Raw genomic sequence first — 25,241 nt, 5'->3', positions numbered from 1 at the left:
TATTGGCAGCTTAGCGGCTGCTCAGCTCGGGCTGGCCTCGAACCGCTGTTGCTCAGAGCTCAAACTCTTGAGCGAGCTCTTAACCAACTGAGCCATTCGGCCGGCCCAGTAATCTAATTCTTAATCATTGCAAAACCTTAGTTAATACCATCTTACCAAAAGAAAAACATCTATTAGAACTACTTAATTCAGTTTCTTAAAAGACTCTGGTTTGTAACCCCACGTGAGTCCATCAGTCAAAATATGTTCCCATCTGGAGTCTTAACATAGAAAAATGGAAGCTTGCAGGAATGGGTACTCTGTCTGGTTGCAAAGTGCTTGCCAGACTGGTTCATTAAAACAGCACTGAAAACAAAAACACTAATTAGCTAATGGGATTATTAGAACCATTTGTCAAGTATGACAACGATGGTTGGCTGACATTAACAATGAAAGAACCTGAAACTCCCCTTCAGGATCTGAGATAATGTACGTGTGACAGCACACGTGGAATGGGACACACTACATGCAAGTGTGGATCTAGTTAGTCTAAGAAATGATGGTCAGACCTTAGTTTTAGCACATGGCACAAATCCATTCAAATCCTGGACAATGTTATGTAGGTTTTCCAGCTATGCCTCATTTCCCAGCCCTGTAGAAGGTCAAGCAGGAAACAGCTCCTTGGTGTCCCCTTTCCATTGATTGAAGGAGCAGCACATCTCTGACAGACAGCGGGAGTAACTGTGTTTGTATATATATATGCGTGTGTGTGTTTTGTGCTCAACTATTTAAGGAAACTGGAATTTTAAAGTAACTTTTATACGAACCAAGACTATATGCTGCAGATGTTCAGACAGACATAATTTGGTCCTACATCTCTAGTCACCATGAATGTATTTTGTATGCTATCTTCATATAATAAAGTTAACTTTCAAAACATGGATGTTATTTTCTCCCTGATTTGCTTATTCATGAAAACGGGGGTCACAGGTTTCCCTGGGGGTAGGAACTGGTGTTCTGGGAGATCTCGTTAAATACCGATTATTAAACTCAGCACTGTGAAAGAAGGCAGAGCTTCCTCTCAACACTACAGCATGGCTGCGCTAACCATAGGGATGCTGTAAAAATGAATTCACACCAGGCAGGCTGCCCAGAAAACTAAACACCAAAATAAGCAAGACCACAAGTAAAATGTACAGACTGAGTGCTGGCTGCAGATGAAAGTGCCCTCAATTTAAAAAAAGACAGGCTTTCCCAAACACTAATTTTCAGCTAATAAACAATTACCACAATTACAGGGTGTGTATGTGCACAAGTATATGTGTGTGTATGATAGGCTGTGTACAGGAAACCTTACAAAATAATTAGGCAAAAGCCTGAGACACAGAGCTTCCCAGAGAGAAGTACACTAGCTAAGTTTCCTTCAACTTTGTGGCTTGCATCCTCGGAAGAGAAATAAACAATGCAGATAATCATTGCAGACACAGGCTGTGTCTAAGTGACCACCATTGTCTTAGGAAGTGGTCACACACCATCACCTTCCTAGTAACATCCTGAGGAAACTGGACTAGAGAGACTCTAGAAGGGAAAACAGAATTTTTTGGGGGACAAAGACAAGAAAAAAGGGATAAATGACTAATCTCAGTAAATATGTGGTTAACTGAAGAGGCATTTTATCTTCAAGAATCTGAAATTCTTTAAAAATATCGTTGGTTTTCATAACTTAAGAGTAAAGTCACTCTTTTAGGCAAATGATTTGAAGGATGCTCGAGGAACTGGCGTCATAGTTTAGAAGTTTTCTCATGACTCTGGAAACTTATAGTACATTTGGGAATTGATTTTTTTCTTTCCTCCAGCAGGATGGCCCAGTAAGGTTTATTGGAGTCATCGGTGTTAATCATATTACCAGACTTTTGGGTTTCACAGGCCAGAAATTCTTCAATATCCTGGGTCCTAACATAGGGATGAGCAGCTTTCTATTTCTGGAACTAAGGACATTTAAAGGAGAAAAAACCAACTAGATACCACTAATGTTCTATTTTTTTATCTGGGTGTGGTACCTAAGTGTGTTCACTTTGTGACAATTCATTGAGCTATACACTCATTTGCAAATTTGTGTTATATTATTCTTCAGTAAAAGATTATCTTAAAAATCCCATTTAAAAAGAGTAATAAGGGCTTAATGTCAAACTAAAATATATTAACTTTATGTGCCAACAACTATTCTAAGTGCTTTAGAGGAAAAAAACGTATTTTCACAGCAATCCAATGTGATAGGTAGGTAGTATACCCTTCATGTCAATAGGAAAATTGAAACAGAAGACCTACCAGCATCTGTGCTCATACACTCTGCCTTCCCTTCTCCATGGCCAACTCAACACACATACTAGTGCCCTTGACCCCTTCCTCTCGTCTACCTATGCAAGGACACTGCTCCAACAATTCCCACCCTCTCACCCCCAGCATATTTTCCCCTTTCCACTGGATCCTCTCCCTTGTCTTAGAGGAAAAAACTTACATCCCTATTTTCCCCTCCAGCTACCACCCGTTTTTCTATTCCTCTCTACAGCAAAATTCCTTGGAAGAGTCCATTATACTCCTTGTCTCCAATTTCCCTCCTCCCAGGCACTTCAAATCCCCTCCAGCCCAGCTTTCACTCACTCTCATGAAAATGCTCTTGACAAGCTTATCAGTGACCTGCACATTGCTAACCCCAACGGCCCATTTCAGTCTCAGTCTTTCTTGACCCATCAACAACTTGACCCTTATTCCTGAAAACACCTTCATTACTTTTTTTTGGTTTTTTTAAGATTTTTTTTTTTAATTGGGGAATTGGGGGGAGGGGAACAGACAAGTCGCTGTCCTTCTGTTCTTCAGTCTAGTTGTGGAGGACGTTGCTTCACTGGCCCAAGTTGGTATGATCATTGCCTCTTCCCGGGTGAGGCAGTCGCTCGCCGGTTATTGGACGGCCGCTCATGGCGGCTCACAGCAGCTCACACTGGCTGTCAGCCAGTCACGGTAGCTCATGGCAGCCCACTGCAGCAGGGGCTGCAGCCTACGCCGTCACTGGTGACTCATGGCAGCCCAGATCCAGGTCAAGCTGTTGTTCACCATCTTAGCTGTTGTAGAGGGCGCAGCGTCACTGGCCCTCATGTGGGATCCAAACCGGAGTCCTGCTACTCAGAGATGGCACCCCAAGCCAACTCTTAACAAACGCGCCACTCGGCTGGCCCACACCTTCATTACTTTGATTCCAGGACATCACACATTTTTCTTCCTATCTCACTGGACATCTGTCTCTCCCTTACTAGTTTTGTCTCTGACCTTTGAACATTGTCCCCGTTACCGGAGAGCTCTGCCCTTGGCCTGGTTCTTAGTTGACACGAACTCACCTTCATCATCTCAACCAACCAACCTCAGGGTTTTTTTTTTTTTTTGCTTTTTGGTTTTCTTTTTAAAGATTTTATTGGGAGAGCCGGCTGAGTGGCGCATTGGTTAAGTTGGCTTGGGACGCCAGCCAGCTCTGAGCAGCAGGGCCCCGGTTCGGATCCCACATGAGGGCCAGTGACACTGCCCTCTACAGCTAAGATGGTGAACAACAGCTCGACCTGGAGCTGGGCTGCCATGAGTTGCCGGCGTCAGCGTCAGCTGCAGCCCCTGCTGCAGTGGGCTGCCATGAGCTACTGTTGAGTGGCTGGTAGCTAGCATGAGCTGCCAAGAGCCACCATTAGCGGCCATCCAGGGGCCAGCGACCGATCTGCCTCACCTGGAAAGAGCGCAATGATAATACCAACATGGGCCAGTGAAGCAACGTCCTCCACAACTAATCTGAAAAACAAAAAGGAAAGCAACTTGTCTGTTCCCCTTCCCCGATTCCCCAACGCTGTTCCCCTACCCCAATTCCCCAATAAAATCTTTTTTTAAAAAAGATTTTATTGGGGAATTGGGCAAAGGAACAGTGTTGAGGAATTGGGGAACACTGTTTTTCCAGGACCCAATAGCTCCAAGTCAAGTTGTTGTCCTTCAGTCTTAGTTGTGGAGGGTGCAGCTCAGCTCCAAGTCCAGTAACTGCTTTCAATCTAGTTGCAGAGGGGAGCAGCCCGCCATCCCATGCGGCAGTCGAACTGGCAACCTTGTTGTTAAGAGCACGAGCTCTCACCAACTAAGCCATCCAGCTGCCCAGCGGCAGCTCACAGCTGCTCAGCTCAGGTGCAGCTCATTGGGCCAAAAGGGAATCGAGCCGGAGACCCCGTTTCTGAGCTCACGCTCTAACTAACTGAGCCACCTGGCCAGCCCCTCAGGGCTTTATATGACATCTGTATGACCATGACTTGAAAAATCACATGTATGGACCAGATCTCTCCCCTACACCCCAGTCATGTATACACAAGTGCTAAATTGACATCTCCCCTTGATGCTGTGACTGTTTTCCAAAGATAGCTGCAAAGGTGGCTCCCATCCCACCCAACCTTTGGCAATGAGCCCTTGCTATGTCCTGATGAAATTCCTCTCCCCCAGAATCAAAACTGGCTTTGTGACTAACTTGTAATGAACAGGATGTGGCAGACGTGTCACTGCATGACTCAGAGGCCAGGTCAGAAAAAAATCATGCATTTTTCACCCGAGACTATAGGTATACTCTCTCCAAAAGCTCGCACTAGAGACCCTGTTACCTGCGTGGAGAAACCTAAGGCAAATGGAAGAGCCATGTGTGCTCTCACTGGCAGTCCCCAGCTGGGCCCACCCTTCAAGTTGTTCAGTTCAGGTACCAGATGAGATGATTTCAGCCCTCAGCCACTGGAATTTTCCCAGCTAGAGACCCAAACATAATGAAACAGAAAAACCATCCTGGCTGGGCCCTGTCCCAATTCCTGACCAGCAGAATCCCTGAGGAGAGTAAAATCGTTGTTTTTTGCCATTAAGTTTGGAGCTGCTTGTTACAAAACCAGAACAAATGTGTACTCAACAATCCCCCAATTGTCCATCCTCTCTCCCCTCTCTTCCCTGTCTTCCCCGCCGCCACCAAACCCCCCCCCTCTGATCCTACAACAATCTTTCAATTCAGTAGCATCCTCCATCCTGTCAGCAGTGGGCCAAATTCTTAAATCATTTTGACTTCTCTTCCTTCCTTACGCCACATCCAATAAATCAGGACACCCACCGGGCTCTGCCTGTGAAATATATTCAGAATCCAATCCCCTCGTACCACCTCTACTGCTGTCCCCGAGTCCAAATCACCATCGCTTTTCACTTGAAATGCTACAAGAGCTGCCTAAGCGGCAGCTGAACGGATCTTTTGCATGTTGTATCATGTCCTCCTTCTGTGCCCAATGCTCCCGCAGCTTCCCCTTCCCCTGGGAATAAATGCCAAAATGGGTTCAAAACTTGCCTACAAGGCACTACCCCTCCCCCGTTACCTTTCTGTCTCTTCTTCTCACCCTGCTGTAGCCATGGAGCCTTTCTGCCATTCCTCAAATACTCCTGGACCTGGAATTCTTTCCACCCAGATATTTGGGTGGTGCCTTCTTTGGTTTCCCTGCTCAGGTATCACCCTGTCAGTGAGCCCCACCACTCAGATCATTCCACCTGAAATTCTATCACCACCACCATACTCCCCACATCTAGAATTGGAAGGCGAAATATAGGATGGCCAGTTGAATTTGAATTTCAGATAAACAAGTAACTTTTTTTAAAAGATTATTTACAAAGGACCTTGATTTTATTTTATTTTTTTAATTTTTACAGTGTTTTTTCCAGGACTCATCAACTCCAAGTCAACTTGTCCTCAATCTAGTTGTGGAGGATGCAGCTCAGCTCCAAGTCCAGCTGCCATTTTCATTCTAGTTGCGGGGGGCACAGCCCACCATCCCATGTGGGAATCGAACCGGCAACCTCGTTGTTCAGAGCATGCGCTCTAACCAACTGAGCCACCCAGCTGCCCAAATAATTTTTAACATAAATATCTCCCATGCAATACTTGAGACATTTATGCCAAAACAATTATCCGTTATCTGAAATTCATGTTCAACTTTGTGTTCTTTTTATCTGCTATATCTGGCAACCCCACCCACATCCTTAACCCTGCTTTATTTTCTTTCTATAACCATTATTACCTCTTAACATACACATATACTTTGTCTTCTTCCTGCTAGAATAAAAGCTCCATTAAGAGCAGAAATTTCTGTCTATTGAAGTCAGAGTTGTTTGGTTGGTTCCTAGAACAAAACTTGACATATAATAAATAGGCATTTGATAAATGTTTAATGAATGCGCAAATCCCAACTCATCCAACTGTGGCACCAAGTGGGCAGGTGGTTTTCCCAAGATTGCAGAGCTTTGGATGGGAGGCCCAGTAATGAACTCAGGTAGTCTTGTTCTGACAAGCTGGTTTCTAACCACCGTGTATACTGTTTTAAACAAATTTTAAAGGACGTGCATTTTTAGATTCTCTTTCCTCACACTCCCGCCAAGCCCATTTACATAGAAGGATATTTTATAGATAAGCCCCCAACTGTGCACTTGCTAAAAGTGGAGGGAAAACACCACTGTTTTTTGTTTTGTTTTTTAAGATTTTATTGGGGAATCCCGGGGAAGGGGAACAGACAAGTTGCTGTCCTTTTGTTCTTCAGTCTAGTTGTGGAGGACGTTGCTTCACTAGCCCATGATGGTATTATCACTGCGCTCTTCCCGGGTGAGGCAGATCGGTCGCCAGCCTCTGGACAGCCACTCACAGAGGCTCTTGGCAGTTCACACCGGCTGACAGCTGCTCACGCTGGCTGCCGGCCACACACGGTAGCTTATGGCAGCCCACTGCGGCAGGGGCTGCAGCCTACGCCATTGCTGGCAACTCACAGCAGCCCAGCTCCAGGTTGAGATGCTGTTCACCATCTTAGCTGTAGACAGCAGTTTCACTGGCCCTTATGTGGGATCTGAACCGGGGCCCTGCTGCTCAGAGCTGGCGTCCCAAGCCAGCTCTTAACCAATGCGCCACTCGGCTGGCCCCAAAACTCCACTGTTTTTGACCATTCAGAGCACAGGTGATGAAAACAATAAAGGCTTTCTAGTTCCATTTGCCAAAGTGTATCAGATGCAACATTGGCCTAGTTCTAACAGCATTTTTAATGTTTTCTCCTAAAAAATTTAAACCCAAAAGATCTCCATTCTAGGCAGGCTAATCTCCCTTCTTCTCCATGAACCTACAATGGTCATTGTGATTTGCATCTGATCCAATGGATTTCTTTCAAGATCCTTTGACAGAAAAGAACTCCTACACTTACTCTCTCCCTTCTCTGATCTCCTAAAAGCAACGCACCAGTTCCTTCAGCTGAAAATAATCCTTCCTTCTTTGGGTTACCCTTCACCTATGCCTAAAGTCCTTTTCTATTCTGTATTGTTTTCAACTTTTCATTTCAAATGTGTGGAGAAAAACCACAATAAACACTCAGTACCCAGATTCAACAAATGTTAATATTTTGCCATAATTTCTTTATCTATCCTTCTGAATAACGTTTCTGAAGGAACTGGGGGAAGGGAACCCCTTCGCCTATGCAGTAAATTAACTAAGTACTGAATCAGACTAGCTATGTATCATTCCCCGGCCTATCACAGAGCAGGTCTTCCCTCCTAAACCACACTGTAAGCCATGTATATTCTATAGAAACGTTTGGGCATCACTATGCATTCTATAATGACAACTCACATTTGCATTTTTATTGCCTAGAATATATTCAAGTAGGCATAATAACCTGCCACCATTTCATCTAAGACCAAAAGTCCTTCCAATACACGCAGGAGATATCAGCCTTCTAAATTTCTATCACTCGACAAACATCACTTTGTTAAACGAACTGGTAACAACAACAACAACAACAACAACAAAGACAAGCTTCTCTCTGTAATTCTTTATTAAAAATACTGCTGTACACATAGAGACTGAAAATAGGATTAAAGATGAATAACCCATATTGGGATCATGACATTAGAATTTATCATACTGGTGTTTTTTAGGGAAGTTGTTGACATCCAAATCACAGAACCAAGGTCAAAAGCAAAATACAAAGGTACCCTCAAAAATATTTACAATGAAGTAAATACAGTAACAGAATTTAAAATAGGTACAAAAAATTGAAATGACCAGTGCCACATGATTTCAAGGGTTGTCCTTTCTGTGCTTTTATCTGTCATACCAGGAAGGTATGGGAAGTTTATATCCTTAATTTGACTATTTTCAGATATTAAAATCTTTGTATGAATTAAGAAGACTAACTTTTAGACAACCTCTTAAATGGAATTACACTATGGAAAAGAGGGTTCCCCAAAAAAACACCTAAGCAGAACTAAGAGTTCTATTGAAAACCATTCCCAATAAAAACTAAATGAAAAATAAATATAAAACAAAGTTTAAAAAAATATGTATTACCTGACACCAACTGTTTTCTGGCTGACAATATTTACTTGTGACAACATATCAGCTGTCTACCTCTTATATTCAAACCAAGTCCTGAGGTTACTAGGGGCTGAAGCAAGCTAGCATTTATGACGCCAACATTCTTGAGTTTGTGATTGGAACCTGCCTTGTAGAGGGGAGTTTGCTGGTCTACACAGAATGAGAAATTCAAGCCCTATTTTACCCCTGCCCTTCCTTAGCTTTCACAAAACATTGGTCCACAAATTAAATTTTCAAAAAGTCCCCAGACCCCAAACTAAAATAGATGATCCCCTTTCATTTTCAAAGAAAACAATATTGGAAAAAATCTCCAGCCCGCTTATAAATTAAGCATTTCATATTTCTTCTAGAATACAAGTAGTTCTTTTTTGTACAAAAGAATTACAATATGATTTGTCAAAAAACATATAAAAAGACAGCTGCTCTTCCTCAAATACATGAGCTAATGATAAAAGACTTTTGCGTGTTAATGTCTCTAACTCTTGTTCCTTTTACATAAAAAGAACATCATGGTGGCAAACGGTCATCATCCTTTGACTATGGAACATCATGTTCTTTTAAAATCCATCCAGATCAAATGCAGTAATTGATTTTCTTGTTCACTTAACAGCTGATGCTACCACACGTGGACTCAAACACACCTGTTAAGACATGGAAAGCGTGTCCTAGTCTTCAAAGCTTTCAGGTGAAGAGAGGTGCTTTCTCTTGATGCAAATCTCAAGGCAGAGAAAATCATTTTAAAGCTTATAAAAAGTGGACAGAGAAATATTAAAACCTTCTCTGAAAACTACAAATACATGTCATTATTAAAATTGAAGACCGTAACATGAGTTACAAGTGCTGAGGAGTCTTTCCTGACCTTCTGAGTTCCCACGTTTTCTTCGTAGCTGCACGGTGAGCACCCGGAGCTGGTACAACATTCAGTGCTGGAAAAGGAGATCTCGTCTTCATTACTGTTTTTTTAAGAAAGAAAATTCCTATGTATTTGGCAGTCTTCGGTATCAAAGTATAGGTATTTCATTAACTAGAAATTCCATGAATACCCAAGTTTGGCGACAACTGCACGTCCAAATATTAAGAAAGTTAAGAGGAGGAAAGTTCCACACTTTTGAGATTGACTTCTTCAGGAATATCCCACATAGTTAAGTTATTATCAAAAGTACTATTACTTTGGGCTAAGCAGTGACTGCGAAGGCACAGCAGATCGTTTTCCCTCCAGACTCAGGCCGTCACACTTGAGAAAGCTCTCGATCGATGCCAGACCACTGCTGTGTTGAGTTCGTCTTCTGAACAGTGTCTGTGTCTGTATCCAGTGTCAAGTACCATATAAAGCTGTGGTTCAAAGAACAGAACTTCATACAAAAAAGCAAACTGGAAAGAAGCTAAAGCGATATACTCCTGAACTCAGGCCGTTCACACAATTTCTTAATTCTTTTTCTATTTTAAAAAAAATGGCATCCATGTCAATGTCTGACTAGCAGGGAAACCCCTTAGTGAAGAGACTCTGGTTGAACGTGGAGCGAGGGAGTGCTCTCTGTGCTCCTTCAGCTAATGTTTCTCTAATCCTTCTTCGGAAAGGATTTAAATCAAGTAACAGGGGGCTTTAGAGCCAACAATTCACTGATATTTCTCTCTGTGTGTTCTTCAAAACAAAACGCCCCAAGCCTCAATCTGCACAAACAGTGGGTGGCATACAGAGCTTGCATATGAGACTTACAAGAGTTAAGCATTAGACTGCACTTCTATGAAGCCATTTACCTGGTCCATTTTGTCATTCAGGACAACCCATCCCCAAAAGGGCAAATTCTGTGACCCTTAGTGACGGAAATGCTGCCCGGCACTGTTTCCCAAAAATGTCCTTGCAAAGAGAGTCCCTTAATAAGTATACAATGTGGCAAAAATTCAAGGATCAGAAAAAAGCCTTAAAAAAATTAAAATTAGTGCATATACAGGTGGAAAAAACAGAAGCTGGAACATCATTCGCCTAATGGTGCTCCTTAATCTAAAAGAAATTCTTCACAGATCTGGGCCCACTGGCAGCCGCAGCTCTAGGATGGGTGAAACATTCTTCCTTTCAAGTAACAGTGTACCTGACTGAAATGCAAGCAGCTTGGCTCATCTCCTGTTTGTTTCCCAAATGTGAAATGAGATGATGAACACAGTTCAGCTGTAGTGCAATTCGCTATTGGTTCCGTTCCTCAGCCACGTCCCGCCTGCTCTGCTGGCAAACACTACAACTGACCATTGGCAGCTGCAATCAGTTCCTGAAAAGTATTTTCAAAGCAGCGCTTTAAGTCACTGTACGTCACCACAAGGACACTCTTTTCATCTCTGGAAATGAGGCTTATTTTTTCTGGCACACCAGCATCTAACTGAAACAGACAGACACACAACATTGGAAGTTCATACCATGCACAAGATATTCTCCTGTATTTTAGGACATTTGCAACAATGATAAATAAACGATTCAAAAAGTTTTGTCACATTCCCTTCTGGAGATAAATATTTCATGCATGTACATGGCCTGTCAGCTCAGATGCTTTTTTTTTTGCTTTTTTTTTTTTTTGAGAAAAATATAACATTTGTTAGACAGGCAGATGCAAGAGTACAACTAAACAGTACCAGACAGCTTCTTTTCTTTTAGGATAAGAACAGAGAGAGACAACCTTATCGGCCATATGCAAACAGAACTTGCTTGGAACCCAGATGTCTATAACGGGTCAGCAAACTGCGGCTCGTGAGCCACATGCGGCTATTTGGGTACGTTCCATCTCAAGTTTGCCAACCCCTGGAAGAGCCAATCCTGTCCCTCACAACAATTTAAAAATTATTCGAGAGCCATAAATATATTTTTACATAATCACCATTATGTGAATAATATCCTTTAAAGATTTTATAAATGAAACTATGATAGTTTTATTTTCATTTTCAATTTTACTTCAGAGCCACATGTAGGTACCCAAAGAGCCACATATGGCTCGCGAGCCGCAGTTTGCCGACCCCCGATGGCTCTTCCGTCTCAAAAGTTTGCAGACCCCTGGTCTATAATAAACTCAACTGTAGTGCAGCCCACACACAGGGCCCTAGCGACCCATGTACCATCCTTCAGGCTCCCCCAGTGGTTACAAACACAGAAAGGCCACCAGGCAGCAAAGCTCCGATGCTTTACAAACAAAAGCTGCTCTGTGTTTCTCCATATCTTTCATGCTTTTCATACTTGTTTGCATTATACTCCACCCAGTTGATACGCCATAATTTAGTTATTTCCCCAATACCTTCCAATTTTTTTTGTATCATGAATTACAATGTAATGAACATGCTCATCTACTTAATTTTTTTCATCTACAGAATTACGTCCTTAGGTGAAAGGCTTAAAAGCATAATAAATCAGAAAGAATGAGTAATATTACAGCTCATTACATGTAGCCAAAATGCTTTCCAAAGTATATCAGACACCACTGATTTGTATGTCATACCAATTCACCATCAACTCCATATCCTTGTTATTTTAATTTACATTTTTTGATGGTTACACCAAATGCTTTCATACATTTACTTTTGTTATTTCCACTTGTATGGATGTCAGTTTATGATCTTCACCTGTACTTATCTACAAGGATTTGGCAGTAACATTTTAATGAGGGAGGTCTTTATAAAGCATAAATACTAATCCTTGGTACATCAAATAACTCATATTATGGTTTTCACTTTGTCAGTTTTCAATATACATGTTCCCTTTTTTCATAAATTCATTCATTGAAATATGTTTAAAACTAATTCTGAAGACTCAAACTTTTAAATCATTTTGCCAGTTAATTTTAATCATTTCCACCTAAATAAGCTATGTAAAATTTTCATTTTTATATCATCATTATGGCCATCCATCTTTTTTCATTTATTATTCTTCCCAAATTTAGAAAACTGTCACACTTTCAGATCTGGGATAAATTTTATTAACTATTTTATGAAATGAAGTCGAATTTTCAATATCCTAATATTCATTAACAAAATCTTCGCTTAAGATACCTGCCCCTGGCTTGTACCATCAGGTCTACTTGTCAGTGATTGTATTAGTTCTACACAGTTCTAGTTATTGGTGCTTTGATATGATGGGTACTATTTCCTACAATCTGGTAGAATCATTCTCTACTCACTGCTCTCAAGAAAAAAGTTTTCCCCACAAGGTAAAAAGGCAAATGAATACATAAATCATACTGGATTAGTTCAATGGTACACACAATTTTGTCCTGTCTCAATGTAGGTTATTGATAATACTCTCTGAAGAGTTTTAAGGAAATTCAAACAAGGCAAAGTAGTGCTTAAAAGCCAAACCCCCGACATTTTCCCTAGAGGGTTAGCACAATGCCCAACGGGGCATTTTCTCCCCCTACTGCCTGTAATTTAGGGACAGTTTTCTATAAACGGCCAGTACTAAATGATTTAAATTTCAGGGCCACATATAATCTCAGTCACATATTCTTCTGAGTTTTTTTTTCTTACAATCTTTTAAAAACGTGAAAATTATTAGCTTGCAGGCTATACAGAAATAGGCCCATCGAATGGATTTGGCACACGGGCCAGTTTGCCGACCCCTGATTTAGATATAAACCTATACAAAGACTAAGATTTACTTCTGGAGACCCACTCTTAGCTCTGTAATCCCAAGTAATTCATTAAAAAGAAAAAAAAAATGCATTCCTTCCTTCCTCTGTAAATTGTATCTGTCCTGGCCCTTTAAAAAATACAAAGCTCGCCTCTCAAGTAAATTTATGAAATATCTTTGTTTACTTAATTCATCTAATCCCCTCACTCCCCATTAATAAGGGCTGGGCCTACTGCTGTCACCAGTGTTGTGCTTTTACCACTGTAACATGATTAGCGTACCACAGTTACCAGGAAACAAGACTGGTAACATGCAGGACATTCAGCATGACTCGCGTGACTTAAAAGGAACTCAACTTTTAAAAAATATTTAAGCACAGAATTATTTTTCTGTTTTCCCACTCATTGTTTTCTTTGGCTTAACAAAATAACATATAAATGAAATACAGTATGAGGGAGGGGAGGCAGTCATTTTGTGACATTTATCACAATAAAAAAATCCACAAAGAAGAAAAATTCTAAAGTTATTCATGTAGGTCTTTAAAAAAAAATCCTATTCTAAAAATTATTAAGTAGATACACCTAAAAATTATTAATAAACTGTCTTGTAGACTAAAGCAGAGCACATCTTAATTTAAGTTTCTTAGTATTTGTAGAGGATGCAACTCTACGAACTGTAGATGGCATTACGATCATGAAAATCCAGATATAAATTACCTTGTTAAGACAAGAAATGATATGACTGAGGTCGATCCAAGGAGCACCCGCTTCTGTCACCTGATGAAAAAGATGATCCCTAAAGAGTTTCAACAGATAACGGTCTCCAGTCTCTGACCAGGTAGGATCCTTCTGAAACCTGGAGAAGGTAATATTTTACCTCAGTAACTCATGCTGTAAGCCACATGGCTGTATGTTTATTCTTCAGACTCAAAACTGGTTTAATTTTATTTTCTCCAATAAATAAAGGGGTGGGTTTGTTTTTTTTGTGTTTTTTTTTGCAGTTTTTTTAATCCCCCAAAAGTTATAAGGAGGCTAAAAAATGTGTTTTTTTTTTCACATTTTATGCCTAGATTAAAACAAAATAATCTCACTTAACATGTGAATACCAGTTTCTAATTTTCAAGGCAACCACCCCTTATACACCCATTTTATAATGCCTTCATTATTTAGGCCCCTATTATTAGACAAAATGGGGAAGAAAGAAATGTCTTCAGATTATCTTCAGAAACAGGTTAAAGAGATTATCCTTTTCTTCCACCCTCAGGTTACAGAGCAGAGAAAGATGGTTAGGTATGTGTTCTACTTTACTGCTGAGCAGAAAACAGGAAAAGGTTCAGGAAACAAAAAGGGGGTAGTTTTGGGTTTCCTACCACCATGTGACGACTGGAAAGCATACTGCAAAGAACTGAAGAACAGACCAGAACCAATTAGTTTTCAGTGACCTTTGGAATTTGCGGTCTAGTAGGAAAAACAGACATTCAAATAACCAAAGCAAGGTGTAAGTATATTTAAATAATGCTGTTAAGAAAAAGCTATGGAAAAAAAAGAAAAAAGGAAAAGCTATGAGGGCCGGCCGAGTGGCTCAATTGGTTTAGAGCTCACTCAAGAATGTGAGCTCTGAGCGACAGCGGTTCGATTCCTGACCCGAGCTGAGCTGCCAACAATGGCTCAGCTAAAAAAACAAAAAAAGTAAAAGCTATGTAGCACAGAACAGAAACATGAATTCCTTTGGGGAGGTAGGGAAAGCTCTCCAGAGGAAGCAGTCGATGCTCTTCCCAAAAGGATGCTCCCTAGTCAGAGGCACTGGTCTTTGTAAAGAGCATGGAGCACTAGAAAAACTTCAGAAAGGTGAGCGTGGCTGGATGGGGAGGGGGAGAAAAGACAACAGAAAAAAAAGGAGTACAAAGGGAGGGATAGAGAGTAAGGCCAAAGAAGGGAAAGAGAAAAGACAAGACAAAGAGCGAGAGAAGGGAGAGAGAGGAGGAGACAATTAAAAGGAAAAAAACGAAACCAAAAAATGGTAGATATGAAGCAAGGATAAGGAGAGGATGGACTATGCAGCCTTAGGTCATGTTAAAACATTATGTCTGCATCCTAAGAGCACAGGGAGAACCCACCACAAGGTCTAAACACAAGCATATATGTGCTTTGCAAAGAACACTCCAGGGGCTTCCAATTAAAATTGAGTCAACACACCCATTTATCCCTGTTCCTTTTCAAACACCCACCAAACTGACTTGTCTTTAAAAAGGGTATAAACACACAAGGACAAAGGGATCAGAAACAACAATAGCAGTCAAAACATACCGTATTTGCCGGCGTATAAGACGATTTTTTGGCCCTGAAAAATATGCCTCCAAGTGGGGGGTCGTCTTATACGCCAGGTACACTTCAGATAGACTGCCCATAGTGCTTGCCCCGTGCCATAGTGGCCTCCCGATGCCCGCCCACTTCATTCCACATACCATTCAGGCATCAGCAGCGCTGCTGGGTGTATGCTCGGCTGTTATGCGATTTTGCTGTTATGCGATTTTACCACACTCGCAAAATCGCACACAGCCGACCATACACCCAGTATGATAGCGCAAAATCGCGAATCGCGATACCATACTGGGTGTATGGTCGGCTGTGTGCGATTTTGCGAGTGTGGTAAATTCGGGTTACCGTATATTTCTTTACATATGCATTGAAGATTCGCGATTTTGCGCTATCATGGTGCCTGTTAGAAAGTTGAAGAGCTCGCACTTGCGCACTAGTGAGGTCCCAGGGAGATGCTGATGCAAGGGTGGACCAGACTGCTATAGTGACAGGGCGGGCAAACAGGGAGCAGGGACCAATCAAATCAGGCTTTGTATACAGCCAACAGCCAACCACAATACTGCACCATTGTACAGTACAGCATGGAAAATGTCGACCAGTCAAACCCCTATCATCCCTATCATGGCACCAGCCAAAAGAAAGAAGTATGATGCAAATTTTAAACTGAAAGTTATAAACTTTGCTAAGGAAAATAATAATTGTGCTGCTGCAAGACAATATGGAGTAACAGAAAAGATGTTTCGGGACTGGAAATCAAATGAGAAAGCATTAAAGAGTATGCCAAGGGGTAAGTGTGCATTAAGAAGAGGCACCCCACACTGGCCAGAACTCGAAAAACATGTAGCAGACATGGTGGCTCAACATCGCCAAAACGGTTATGTGGTGACACGAAATACAATACGCTTGTTTGCACTTCAGTGGGCCAAATCAAATCTGATATTGTTTTACCTTTTATTTGGTGTGTGGAAGGTGTGCGGAAGAGGGGGTAGTCTTATACGGCGAGTATATAACAAACTCTGTATTTTGAGTGGAAATGTTAGGGGGTCCTCTTATACGCCCAGTCGTCTTATACGCCGGCAAATACGGTAGTCACAAAAATGTGGAAGGTGGAAAGCAGATAGGTAAGTGGTGTGATTTAGCAGACCAGAAAAAATTGAACTCTAATGCTATAGGGGACGTGAAAAGGGGAGATTACAAGAACCCAGCCATAGCAGTGAGCTCAGGGAGTGACGTCATTAGGTACTACTACAGGTGACCTCATTAGGTACTACTACTACAGGTGACCGTGTGAATGGAGGCCGCAAACAGCAGAGGGATGAAAGGAGCTCTAAACAGCAGAGAACCCTCCCATCCCTACCCCCACTTCTGCCTGGCAGGAAGCTGCCCAAAAGAGACCAGAACTCTTTTTAGACAGGATGGACAGAGCATTTCCAGCCTGAAGGATGCAGGGCAAAGCAGGAGATAAGGAGCCAAAGAATGGGGGCTGAGACTATTCAACCAACACTTTCCCCCTACTTGGCTCCCCAAAGCTTGTTTATGGGTTTATCGTGGACAGAGAAAGTTAGAAAGATTCTTTTCTGGAGATGCTGACCTGCCCAACAGAAATACTTATATTTAGGGGTCTACCCAAAACAAAAAAAAAAACATATCTAACAGTATCACACTGCTTTATCACACATTCTGCTTTGTCACAATCCTGTCCCCCATAAGGAACTTCCCATTAGCTTTTCAGGACCTCATTTTTAATATAAATGGAAAGCCAAGGATCAGAAATCCTTTGGAGAATAAAACAAAACTAAGCAAATTCTTGTTTCCTATGAGATGTTGCAGGGAACAGAACAAAACTTAAAACCAAAAATCTCTAATTGACAGCCTCAGAGAAACAAAATTAGATGCTGTAAGAGAGACACATTAGAGAGCAAAAAGTTCTTGAAAATTAAAAATATAACAAATCTAGAAATTCGAAGAGGTTAGAAAAAAACCTTTAATTTTAGACAAAATAAGCTGAGATAGTTGCCCAGAAAGCAGACAAAAAGGTATGATACAAAAATAGAAGAGTATTAGACTATCAATTGCAAACTCTAATATCTGAACAATGAGAATTCCAAAAGAGAAGTTATCAAAGAAACAATAACAAAGAACATACATTTCCACAATTAAAAGGGCCCACCTGCTGATTCATCAGAATGAACCAAAAACCCAAAACAAGGCACACTGGTATGAATTTCTGAACATCAGCAATAAAGAAAAGGCCCTAAGAGCATGGGGGGAGAGAAAGGATCTGAAAAGAAAATGGCTTTGAATCTGTCTGGAAGTTAAAAGACAGTGAAACAATGCTTCAAAGTATGAACGAAATTATCATTACTAGTACTCAACTATGTAGTAGAGGTACTAGCTAACACAATTACTAAAGAAAAATTAATAATTACCAATATTTGAAGATAGAACTACATGCCTGAAAACCCAAGAGAATCTACTGAAAAACTAACCAAACAATAAGGTAACAGGGTACAAAATTTACAGAAATCAATGATTTTCATGTACATTGATAACAAGCAGTTAGGGGAACTCCCATTTATAATAGCAACAACAAAAATACCTAAGAATAAACTTGGTGTGCTACAACTATATAAAGAGCAACTTGAACACTAAAGAATACTAAAGCAGACGTCAACAAATACAATGGGATACCATTATCTTAGTTAAGATAACTTAACATCTAAAAACACAAATGTTCGTTCCTTAAGTTTATTAATAAGTGTAACATGTCAACTTCTCAAAAAAAATACTATCAGGTTTACTGATTTTTTTTTTAACTAAAACAAGCTGATTCTAGTATTAATACAGAAAATAAACAGTTTTAGGAAAATGAAACAACACAAAATGAAACAGAGATAAGAGAGAACTACCAGTACTAGATTTTAAAACATTAATCATTACAACAGATGCTGCCTTAAACAAGTGGGGAAAAACTAGACTATTCAAGAAATAGCTTTTGGACCACTTTGGAATAGCTTTGGATCACAAAATGGCTTTTGGTAGTCTTCTAGGGGAAAAACAAAGTTGAATTCATACTTTTCGTCCTATATAAATTCTAAGTATATAAAAAATTATAATATGAAACAAATGAAACTGTAAGTATTCTAGAAGAAACCATGAAATAATTCCTTCACAATCGTGCAGTGGAAAGAACTTTCTAACTATGACTCAAAATCTAAAAGTATAAAGGAAGTTTCATCAATTAGACCACTGGTACATATATGAATGTCTGCATGGGAAAAAATTAAGCAGAGTCAAAAGTAAAATGGCAAACTAAAAAAAAAGATCACAAAAGGTAAATCTCACTAGCTCCTATATATCAGAAAGAAAAACAGACAATCCAACTGAAAATAAAAATGAGCAGACAGAAAAGGAGACACAGATGAATCAAGAAACAAAAAAAGATAGGCAACACACTCGCTAAGAATACAGAATAAAACTGCATCCATCAGGTTGACAAAAATCCAAGTTAGAAAAAGTGGTTTGTGAAAGATGCTCATGCACTGTACGTTGGTAACCCTCCTGTAACAGCTATCAAATTAGTGACATTCCCGCTGACCTAAGAATCACAACTGGGCCTATACTTAAGCAAACACAAAATTAAGTTTGCTTAAGTCAGGCCCTGCAGCACTGTTTATACTAGCAAAGGATTGAAAATAGCCCAAATGCCCACTGACAGGGAACTGAGGAAACAGTGTACCCACAGGATGGACTATTACATGGCACCAATCACAGGAAGCACGGACTCGGGAACCATACTGCCTGGATTCGAATCCTGGCTCATTTACTTACTAATTCCGTGATCTTGAACATGGTATTTAACCTGTGTATGCCTCAATTCTCTGTTACATGGTAATACTAACAGTGCCTGTATCACAGGGTTGTAACGAGGATTAAGTTAGGTCATATTTGTAAACTACTGCAAATAGTGTTTGGTATACACTAAACATTTGAACAGAATGATTTCCAAAATGTTATGAGAAAAAAAACAATATACAGAACACTGTGTATGGTTTACAATTTGTATATATCAAAAACCAAGGGGTGGGCGGGAGGGGGAAATAAGAATATATAGTCACAACTTGGGAAATATGCACAAGAAACTAATAAAGGTTGGTGGGGAAAATTGGGGAGTATGGGGGTGTCAGGTATTTGTCAGACTGGCAAAGACTCAAAAAATTCACCTTTCTCAGGAAGCTACAGGAAGATATGCTCCCATAAATCAAAAAGGATAAACCAAGGAAAAAAGAAAGGAACAGGGTACCCCATACAAAGGGAGAGACAATGAAAACTCCCAGGATAACAGTGAAGGAAGCTCCAGTTCTAAAGTGTGTGTGAGCAGGCTTAAAGCACAACCAGCCCACATGGGAGCGGAACAGAGGCTGCAGGGGCAATTTCTCTGAGTGGGGAGAAAAAAAGGAACGGATAGGTTACCTATTTTTAACCCTAAGGAAAGGTGTTTTATAACTGTGGCAGAGAGTCTGGAATTAACTGGCGGTAAATATTTTTTTACTTGCTTAGTTTTCTATGTAAGATAATTATTAATTCCATGAAAAAAATCAAAAAACAAAATACAAAAGAAATGAAATATAGGTATGATTTACTATGTGATGTAGCTATGAATAATATTTACCTTGTTATAATAATGTCAGCACAATAAATAGATTTAACTCAAAATTTAAAATTTATGGGTAAAATGAGAGAGAGAGAGAGAGAGAAAGAGAGAGAGAGAGAGAGAGAGAGAGATTCATTGATTGATTGATTGTATGTGTTTTCAGTTAAGGGAAGGGGTATGAAAGATAAAGCATCTTCCACAGGACAAAATCACTAGCTAAGTTAAATACTGAAAAAAAAAAATCAAGAAAAAGTACTATAAGCATACATTTTAGGAGACAAAAAATTCCAGAAGAAACAGCCAAAAGTTTCTATAAAATGGCTCAACATATAGTCATGTTTTCTTCATTTAGAAAAATTATGAAGGAAAGTATTGAGTCTTTAACTTTGACAAAAGGTAAGGGGACTTGAATTCTGTGGTCAAACCATGACATTTACCTATGTGTCACCTGTGTCTATTGACAGATGTAACACCCCTGACTGTAACCTACACTCAAGTCACAAAGTTGTAGTACTGTTTTACCTGTCTTTGACAATTATGTCACACACACATCAACTCTGCTTCTTGCTTGAACATGTGATTAATTTACAAATGAGGCTGAACTAAATGACAAGAATGTGAGATGGTGATGCTTTTCCAATGTTACTGATATGACAGCTATAAAAAATGCACTTTCATAAGCGATAAGAGGTATGCAACAATTACAGATTTCTGAAGTCTCTAATCTCACCAGGAACTGACAAGGCTTCAGAAAGGAGACAGGGAGAGAAAGCAGGGCTGATCATCATAAAATACTCCCTCCTGTGCAAACCACATGGAGATTTTGAATACAGTGTATTTTCTGTATGCATATGTGTGTGTGTGAAATCCTTAAGACACCACACCTAGGCTGTGAGTATAAGAAAGCACCCTAACAGCTAACAATAGGCTTAAGGCCAAGTCATACGAGAATTTTTCTCTTTTTCCAAATAAAACCAGTAAGAATAAGGTACACTCATTCTTATGATGCAAAATAGCACCCTTGATTAAAAACATATCGTAAAATACTGTAAATCCTTACTCCGGCCTCTCATTGATTGTTCCCAATTTTGCTAGGAGCCTAAACAGTCTTCCATTTTGAACCTCCTATAAAACATTTTAAAAAGAGAGAGAATATTAATGTTCCAGCTAACTGAATATAAAAGCAAAAGTTTACAAAAACTGGTATCCTGTATCAATATTACCTTTAAACAATAAATCCTAATATCCCCACCTTTTTGTTACACTTTTAAATACAACACGTCCATGTCATTCAATAGCAAGATTATGCAACTGGTTGTTTTTAAGAATCATTAAAGTAACTCACATTAAAAAAAAAAAAATCAAGATTTTGACAAGTGACTGAAGTAAAGCCATGAACAAAAAGAAGAAAACAAATGCCCAGAGAACATAAGAAATCAAAATACTGAACATTAAGTTTGGGCAAAAATATCTGCAAAACAATCTTAGCCAATTCTGCACTGTACTGAGCACAATAATTACTATTTACACACACAGAGGCAAGTGTGTACACTCTCCTAACTACACCCTACCTTTGCAAGGTCTTCCTCGATGACATCATTTCTCATTTGCGCAGCATCCAATTGAGTATAAAATCGAGCACCGATCATGGGCATGATGTCATTTACACTTCGCATCCTGTTTTGGTCAGTCAACAGATACCTAACCAAAATAAAGAAGAATCACTTGAATGCCAAACATGCAATTTAAAAAACGATGTAACCCACAAGCACGTAGCCATTGTTGCCACTGTCATATTAGTGCACACGATTTTGAAAACATTTTTTCATGCAAGTTCACTCTTAAAACTTAATAATTCTCTTTTCCCTGGAAAATCTTAAGAACCAGTGGAGGGAAAAAACTGTAAACATGTCTCTTTTTCTACATTTTTAGTGTTCTAAAGTGACAAATGAAAACTGAATAGGGTTACACTTACCATTTCCATTCTCAAACCCTTCATTACAGTAGTAGGAGATGAAAAGATTGTTACAAACTTTTTTGGCGAGGTGAAATAGGGAGTGGTTGTAGGTGGAGAGATTTTACCATTGCTCCTCGAAAATAATTTTTGAAACTAAAACTGGGTCAGTTTTGATCAATTAAACAAGCCTCAGCGTTTGCTAGAAAGCTGTTCTCTGCTCTGTGGCTTCCTTTACCTGTTGTCATGGTATATTTATTTCTGATGAACCTTCATGCACTAACACACATCAGAAGAGATCAATTAAGTTTCTCCTATCACTATAACTAAGGCAGAAAACATTACATGTTTCAAAGGGCTACCTTCTGGAATACAATGATTATTAACCACCTATTATTGCTTACTCTGATAGGTAAGCCATTTCCTAACCATTCTCACTGAGGCAGCCTCCTCCCACTCTTTCACTCTGATTATAATTCCGTCTTATTGTCTTCACTGGGCTTATCTGCAAACATCTTACTTGCTCACAGGTTTATTAACTCCTCCCCATTAGGGTGGAAGCTCCAGAAGTTGGTGATTTGTTCACCTTGTTCACAGTCTGAACTTCTGGCACCCAGCAGGCATTCTTTTGTTAACTATTTGAATGGTTACATTCATGTGGATATCAATGTCAGGTATTCATCTGTAATTACTGAAACATTCCTATCGTAGGTAAAGTTATTACAAGCTGTGTGAATTTGGCGAGTAACCTTTCTATGTCTGTTTTGTCTTCTTTAAAATGGAGACAATAATTGTTAACCTTTAATAATTGTACCTAATTTACAGGGTTATTGGAGAGTTAAGCAAATTAATTCACATCAATGAGTTTGAAATTGCCTGATGGTTTGTTTTATAAATTTTAGTTATTGGTTAGTCTTAAAGTGTGACCTTTTTGTTTATTCACTTTTTATTAATGTCAAACATTTATACAGGTAGAGAGACTTGTACAAATAATGCATCCCCATGTTCCCATCACCCAGTTTCCATAATTATTAACGTATGGCCATTTTGTTACATTCATATTCTTTACTCTTGCTTTTTTATAAAGGAAACTTTGGAGAGTATAACTTGAAATTAGAGACATCCTAGGTGTTCAAACTAAGGCTGGGAATCACTGTTGTGATAATATATGAAACAAATATTTTCATTTAAAAGAGAAATCATCATCTTTGATGATTAACAGGACCAGGAAACCACTGGCTTCCAGGGCTGTCACAACCAGGATACACATACCTGCCCGAGTATAGAAGCACAGGTGGGCAGCCCCACCCTCCACCCCTCAGTTCCACACCCCAGGGCTCGTCCAGAAAGTAACTGCCTCATCCAGGGCTGTCAGAAAGATCAGAAGGAACAGCTGGAAGCTAAAGATACTGAAAGGGATCAATAAGCTCTAACTGCTTCTAGAATGTAATAGGGAAAATCTCAAGAGACCGCCTAGCATCCGTTCTCTAGAATAACCTGTAAGGGTTATGGCTGTGCACCCGATTCCCTAGTGCTGGAGGTGTCTCAGACAGGGAGAGGCGCTTCTGTGGTGACAGTGGCCCACAGTGGGTCTCTCTTAAGCCAAATTCCTTTTGAACCCATCCTCAAGGACTCCCTGGATCTGAAGACACGGCAGTGGAAGCACAGGGACCTTTACACACGCACTTCCTGGAATGGCTGTTCTGGCCACACAGTACAGAACTGACTGCCCGGCATTTGTTTACAGCTTTCACACAGAAGCTGACCACAGGCCAGAGCAGCACTGACAGAACTTTCTGAGATGATGGGATGTTCTGTGTCTATGCTGTCCAGTATCAGCCAGGAGCCACATGTGGCTTTTGAGCTCTTGAAATGTAGCTAGTGCAAGTGAAGAACTAAATTTTTAATTTTATTTAATTTCAATTAGTTTAAACCTAAAAGGTCACATGTAGCTAGTAGATACTGATGCAGCTTTAGAGGGTACCCTCTGGCAAAACGTTTAAGACAGCAATAACTAATTTAAACACACTGGTTTATATATTTATTCCAAGAAACATATACTTAGCAATAAAGATAAATTACAAGTTTAATTGTGCTTTGCCTGGTTTTAACTAGTGAACACTAAAGTAAGCAGATCACTGTTAAAAGGCCCTTATGAAAAACCTCTTATCTCGTATGATCATTATATATGTTTAATAATATATTAAAACTTACAAAATCAGATTCTTCAGGTCAGAGGAGTAGTTGATTGTCACCAGTTCCATGGCTTTCTGTAAATTCTCTCGCTGAATTCCTGCTAAAGAGTTGCAAGCCAAAGCCAACACAACTTTTCCTAATGATATCAGATCTGCTTGCTGACATGAAAGAATAAATGCAACTTGTAATTTTTATTTTATAGGTACAACTTAAACACACTGACACGACTGCCTTCATGGAAAAAGCATCTTTATAAGGACGCTGCAGAGCTCAGCCCCGACGTCTCACATCCTGGTCTTACCAGAATCAGTGGGAGTTCATTAACAAGATGACTCGGGCCTCTCCACTAACTCTCCTTCAGTAGGTCTGGGTTTCTTACAGCACCCAGGGTATCCTGGGTCCCATGGCTGTACTATGAGCAACAGTACTCCAAGCAATTCAAATGCCGAACGCAGAACTGCTGCCTTAAATTTTTTGTTTTTTCTTTAATTAAATAGAGCTGATATTCTTACAAGAAATTTAAGGCTGGTTATTATACACTTGCTTTACTATGCTCATGACAATTTATGATATGCACTTTTCCCATTTTCCACGATGCCTAAAATATAGCAGAGATTGAAGAACTGTGTGAAGACATGTTATTCCATTATTCCAAACACACATCAGCATTACGCGATTTCAGAGGATATTGTCTACAACACTGCAAATACTGCAAACTCCATGACATCCCACCTGTTAATGTTCTAAATAGACCATTCTATTCACACTGCAACTGATCTTTGAGCTCTATAACCACCTTCGTTTCCTACTTTTTTTTTTTTTTTAGGATTTAACATTCTGAGGCTTTCTTTCTAAAAGTATTTTCAAAAGACAGCTGGTTGAATTGAGGTAAGCTCTCCATTACCTATTAACTCCAGGAAACAAAATGGTCGCCCCAAGTGGCCCTGCTTGGCAGGTAACTATTAATAATCAGAGACCTGGGAGAATGGAGTAGCTCAGAGTTAAATGAAATCATCTGAAGTAGTTTTCTACAGAAAACATCCATAAATCTTCAAAACCTGAAATCTTTTTTTTTTTTTAAGATTTTTTTT

At 39.8% G+C, this 25,241-nt stretch overlaps 1 protein-coding gene across 5 annotated transcripts in view; it reads right to left on the bottom strand.

Annotated features, from left to right (window-relative positions):
- Positions 1–7,860: 7,860 nt before the first annotated feature.
- PAN3 (poly(A) specific ribonuclease subunit PAN3) overlaps positions 7,861–25,241 on the bottom strand; it is a 143,917-nt gene continuing 126,536 nt past the window's right edge. For 4 of the 5 annotated variants that reach the window (XM_019666052.1, XM_019666053.1, XM_019666054.1 and 1 more), the window contains 5 exons: positions 24,169–24,308; positions 21,572–21,701; positions 21,061–21,125; positions 13,745–13,883; positions 7,861–10,797 (listed from right to left, as the gene is read on the bottom strand). In XM_019666052.1, coding sequence (XP_019521597.1) covers positions 10,657–10,797; positions 13,745–13,883; positions 21,061–21,125; positions 21,572–21,701; positions 24,169–24,308 — 615 coding nt within the window. In that variant the 3' untranslated portion in view covers positions 7,861–10,656. The remainder of the gene's footprint in view (positions 10,798–13,744; positions 13,884–21,060; positions 21,126–21,571; positions 21,702–24,168; positions 24,309–25,241) is intronic. The other variant, XR_002126592.1, reaches the window with a different exon arrangement.

The sequence above is a fragment of the Hipposideros armiger genome, unplaced genomic scaffold, assembly GCF_001890085.2.
Source record: "Hipposideros armiger isolate ML-2016 unplaced genomic scaffold, ASM189008v1 scaffold_459, whole genome shotgun sequence".
Lineage (NCBI taxonomy): Eukaryota > Metazoa > Chordata > Mammalia > Chiroptera > Hipposideridae > Hipposideros > Hipposideros armiger.
This window is presented reverse-complemented; position numbering and strand designations above follow the sequence as displayed.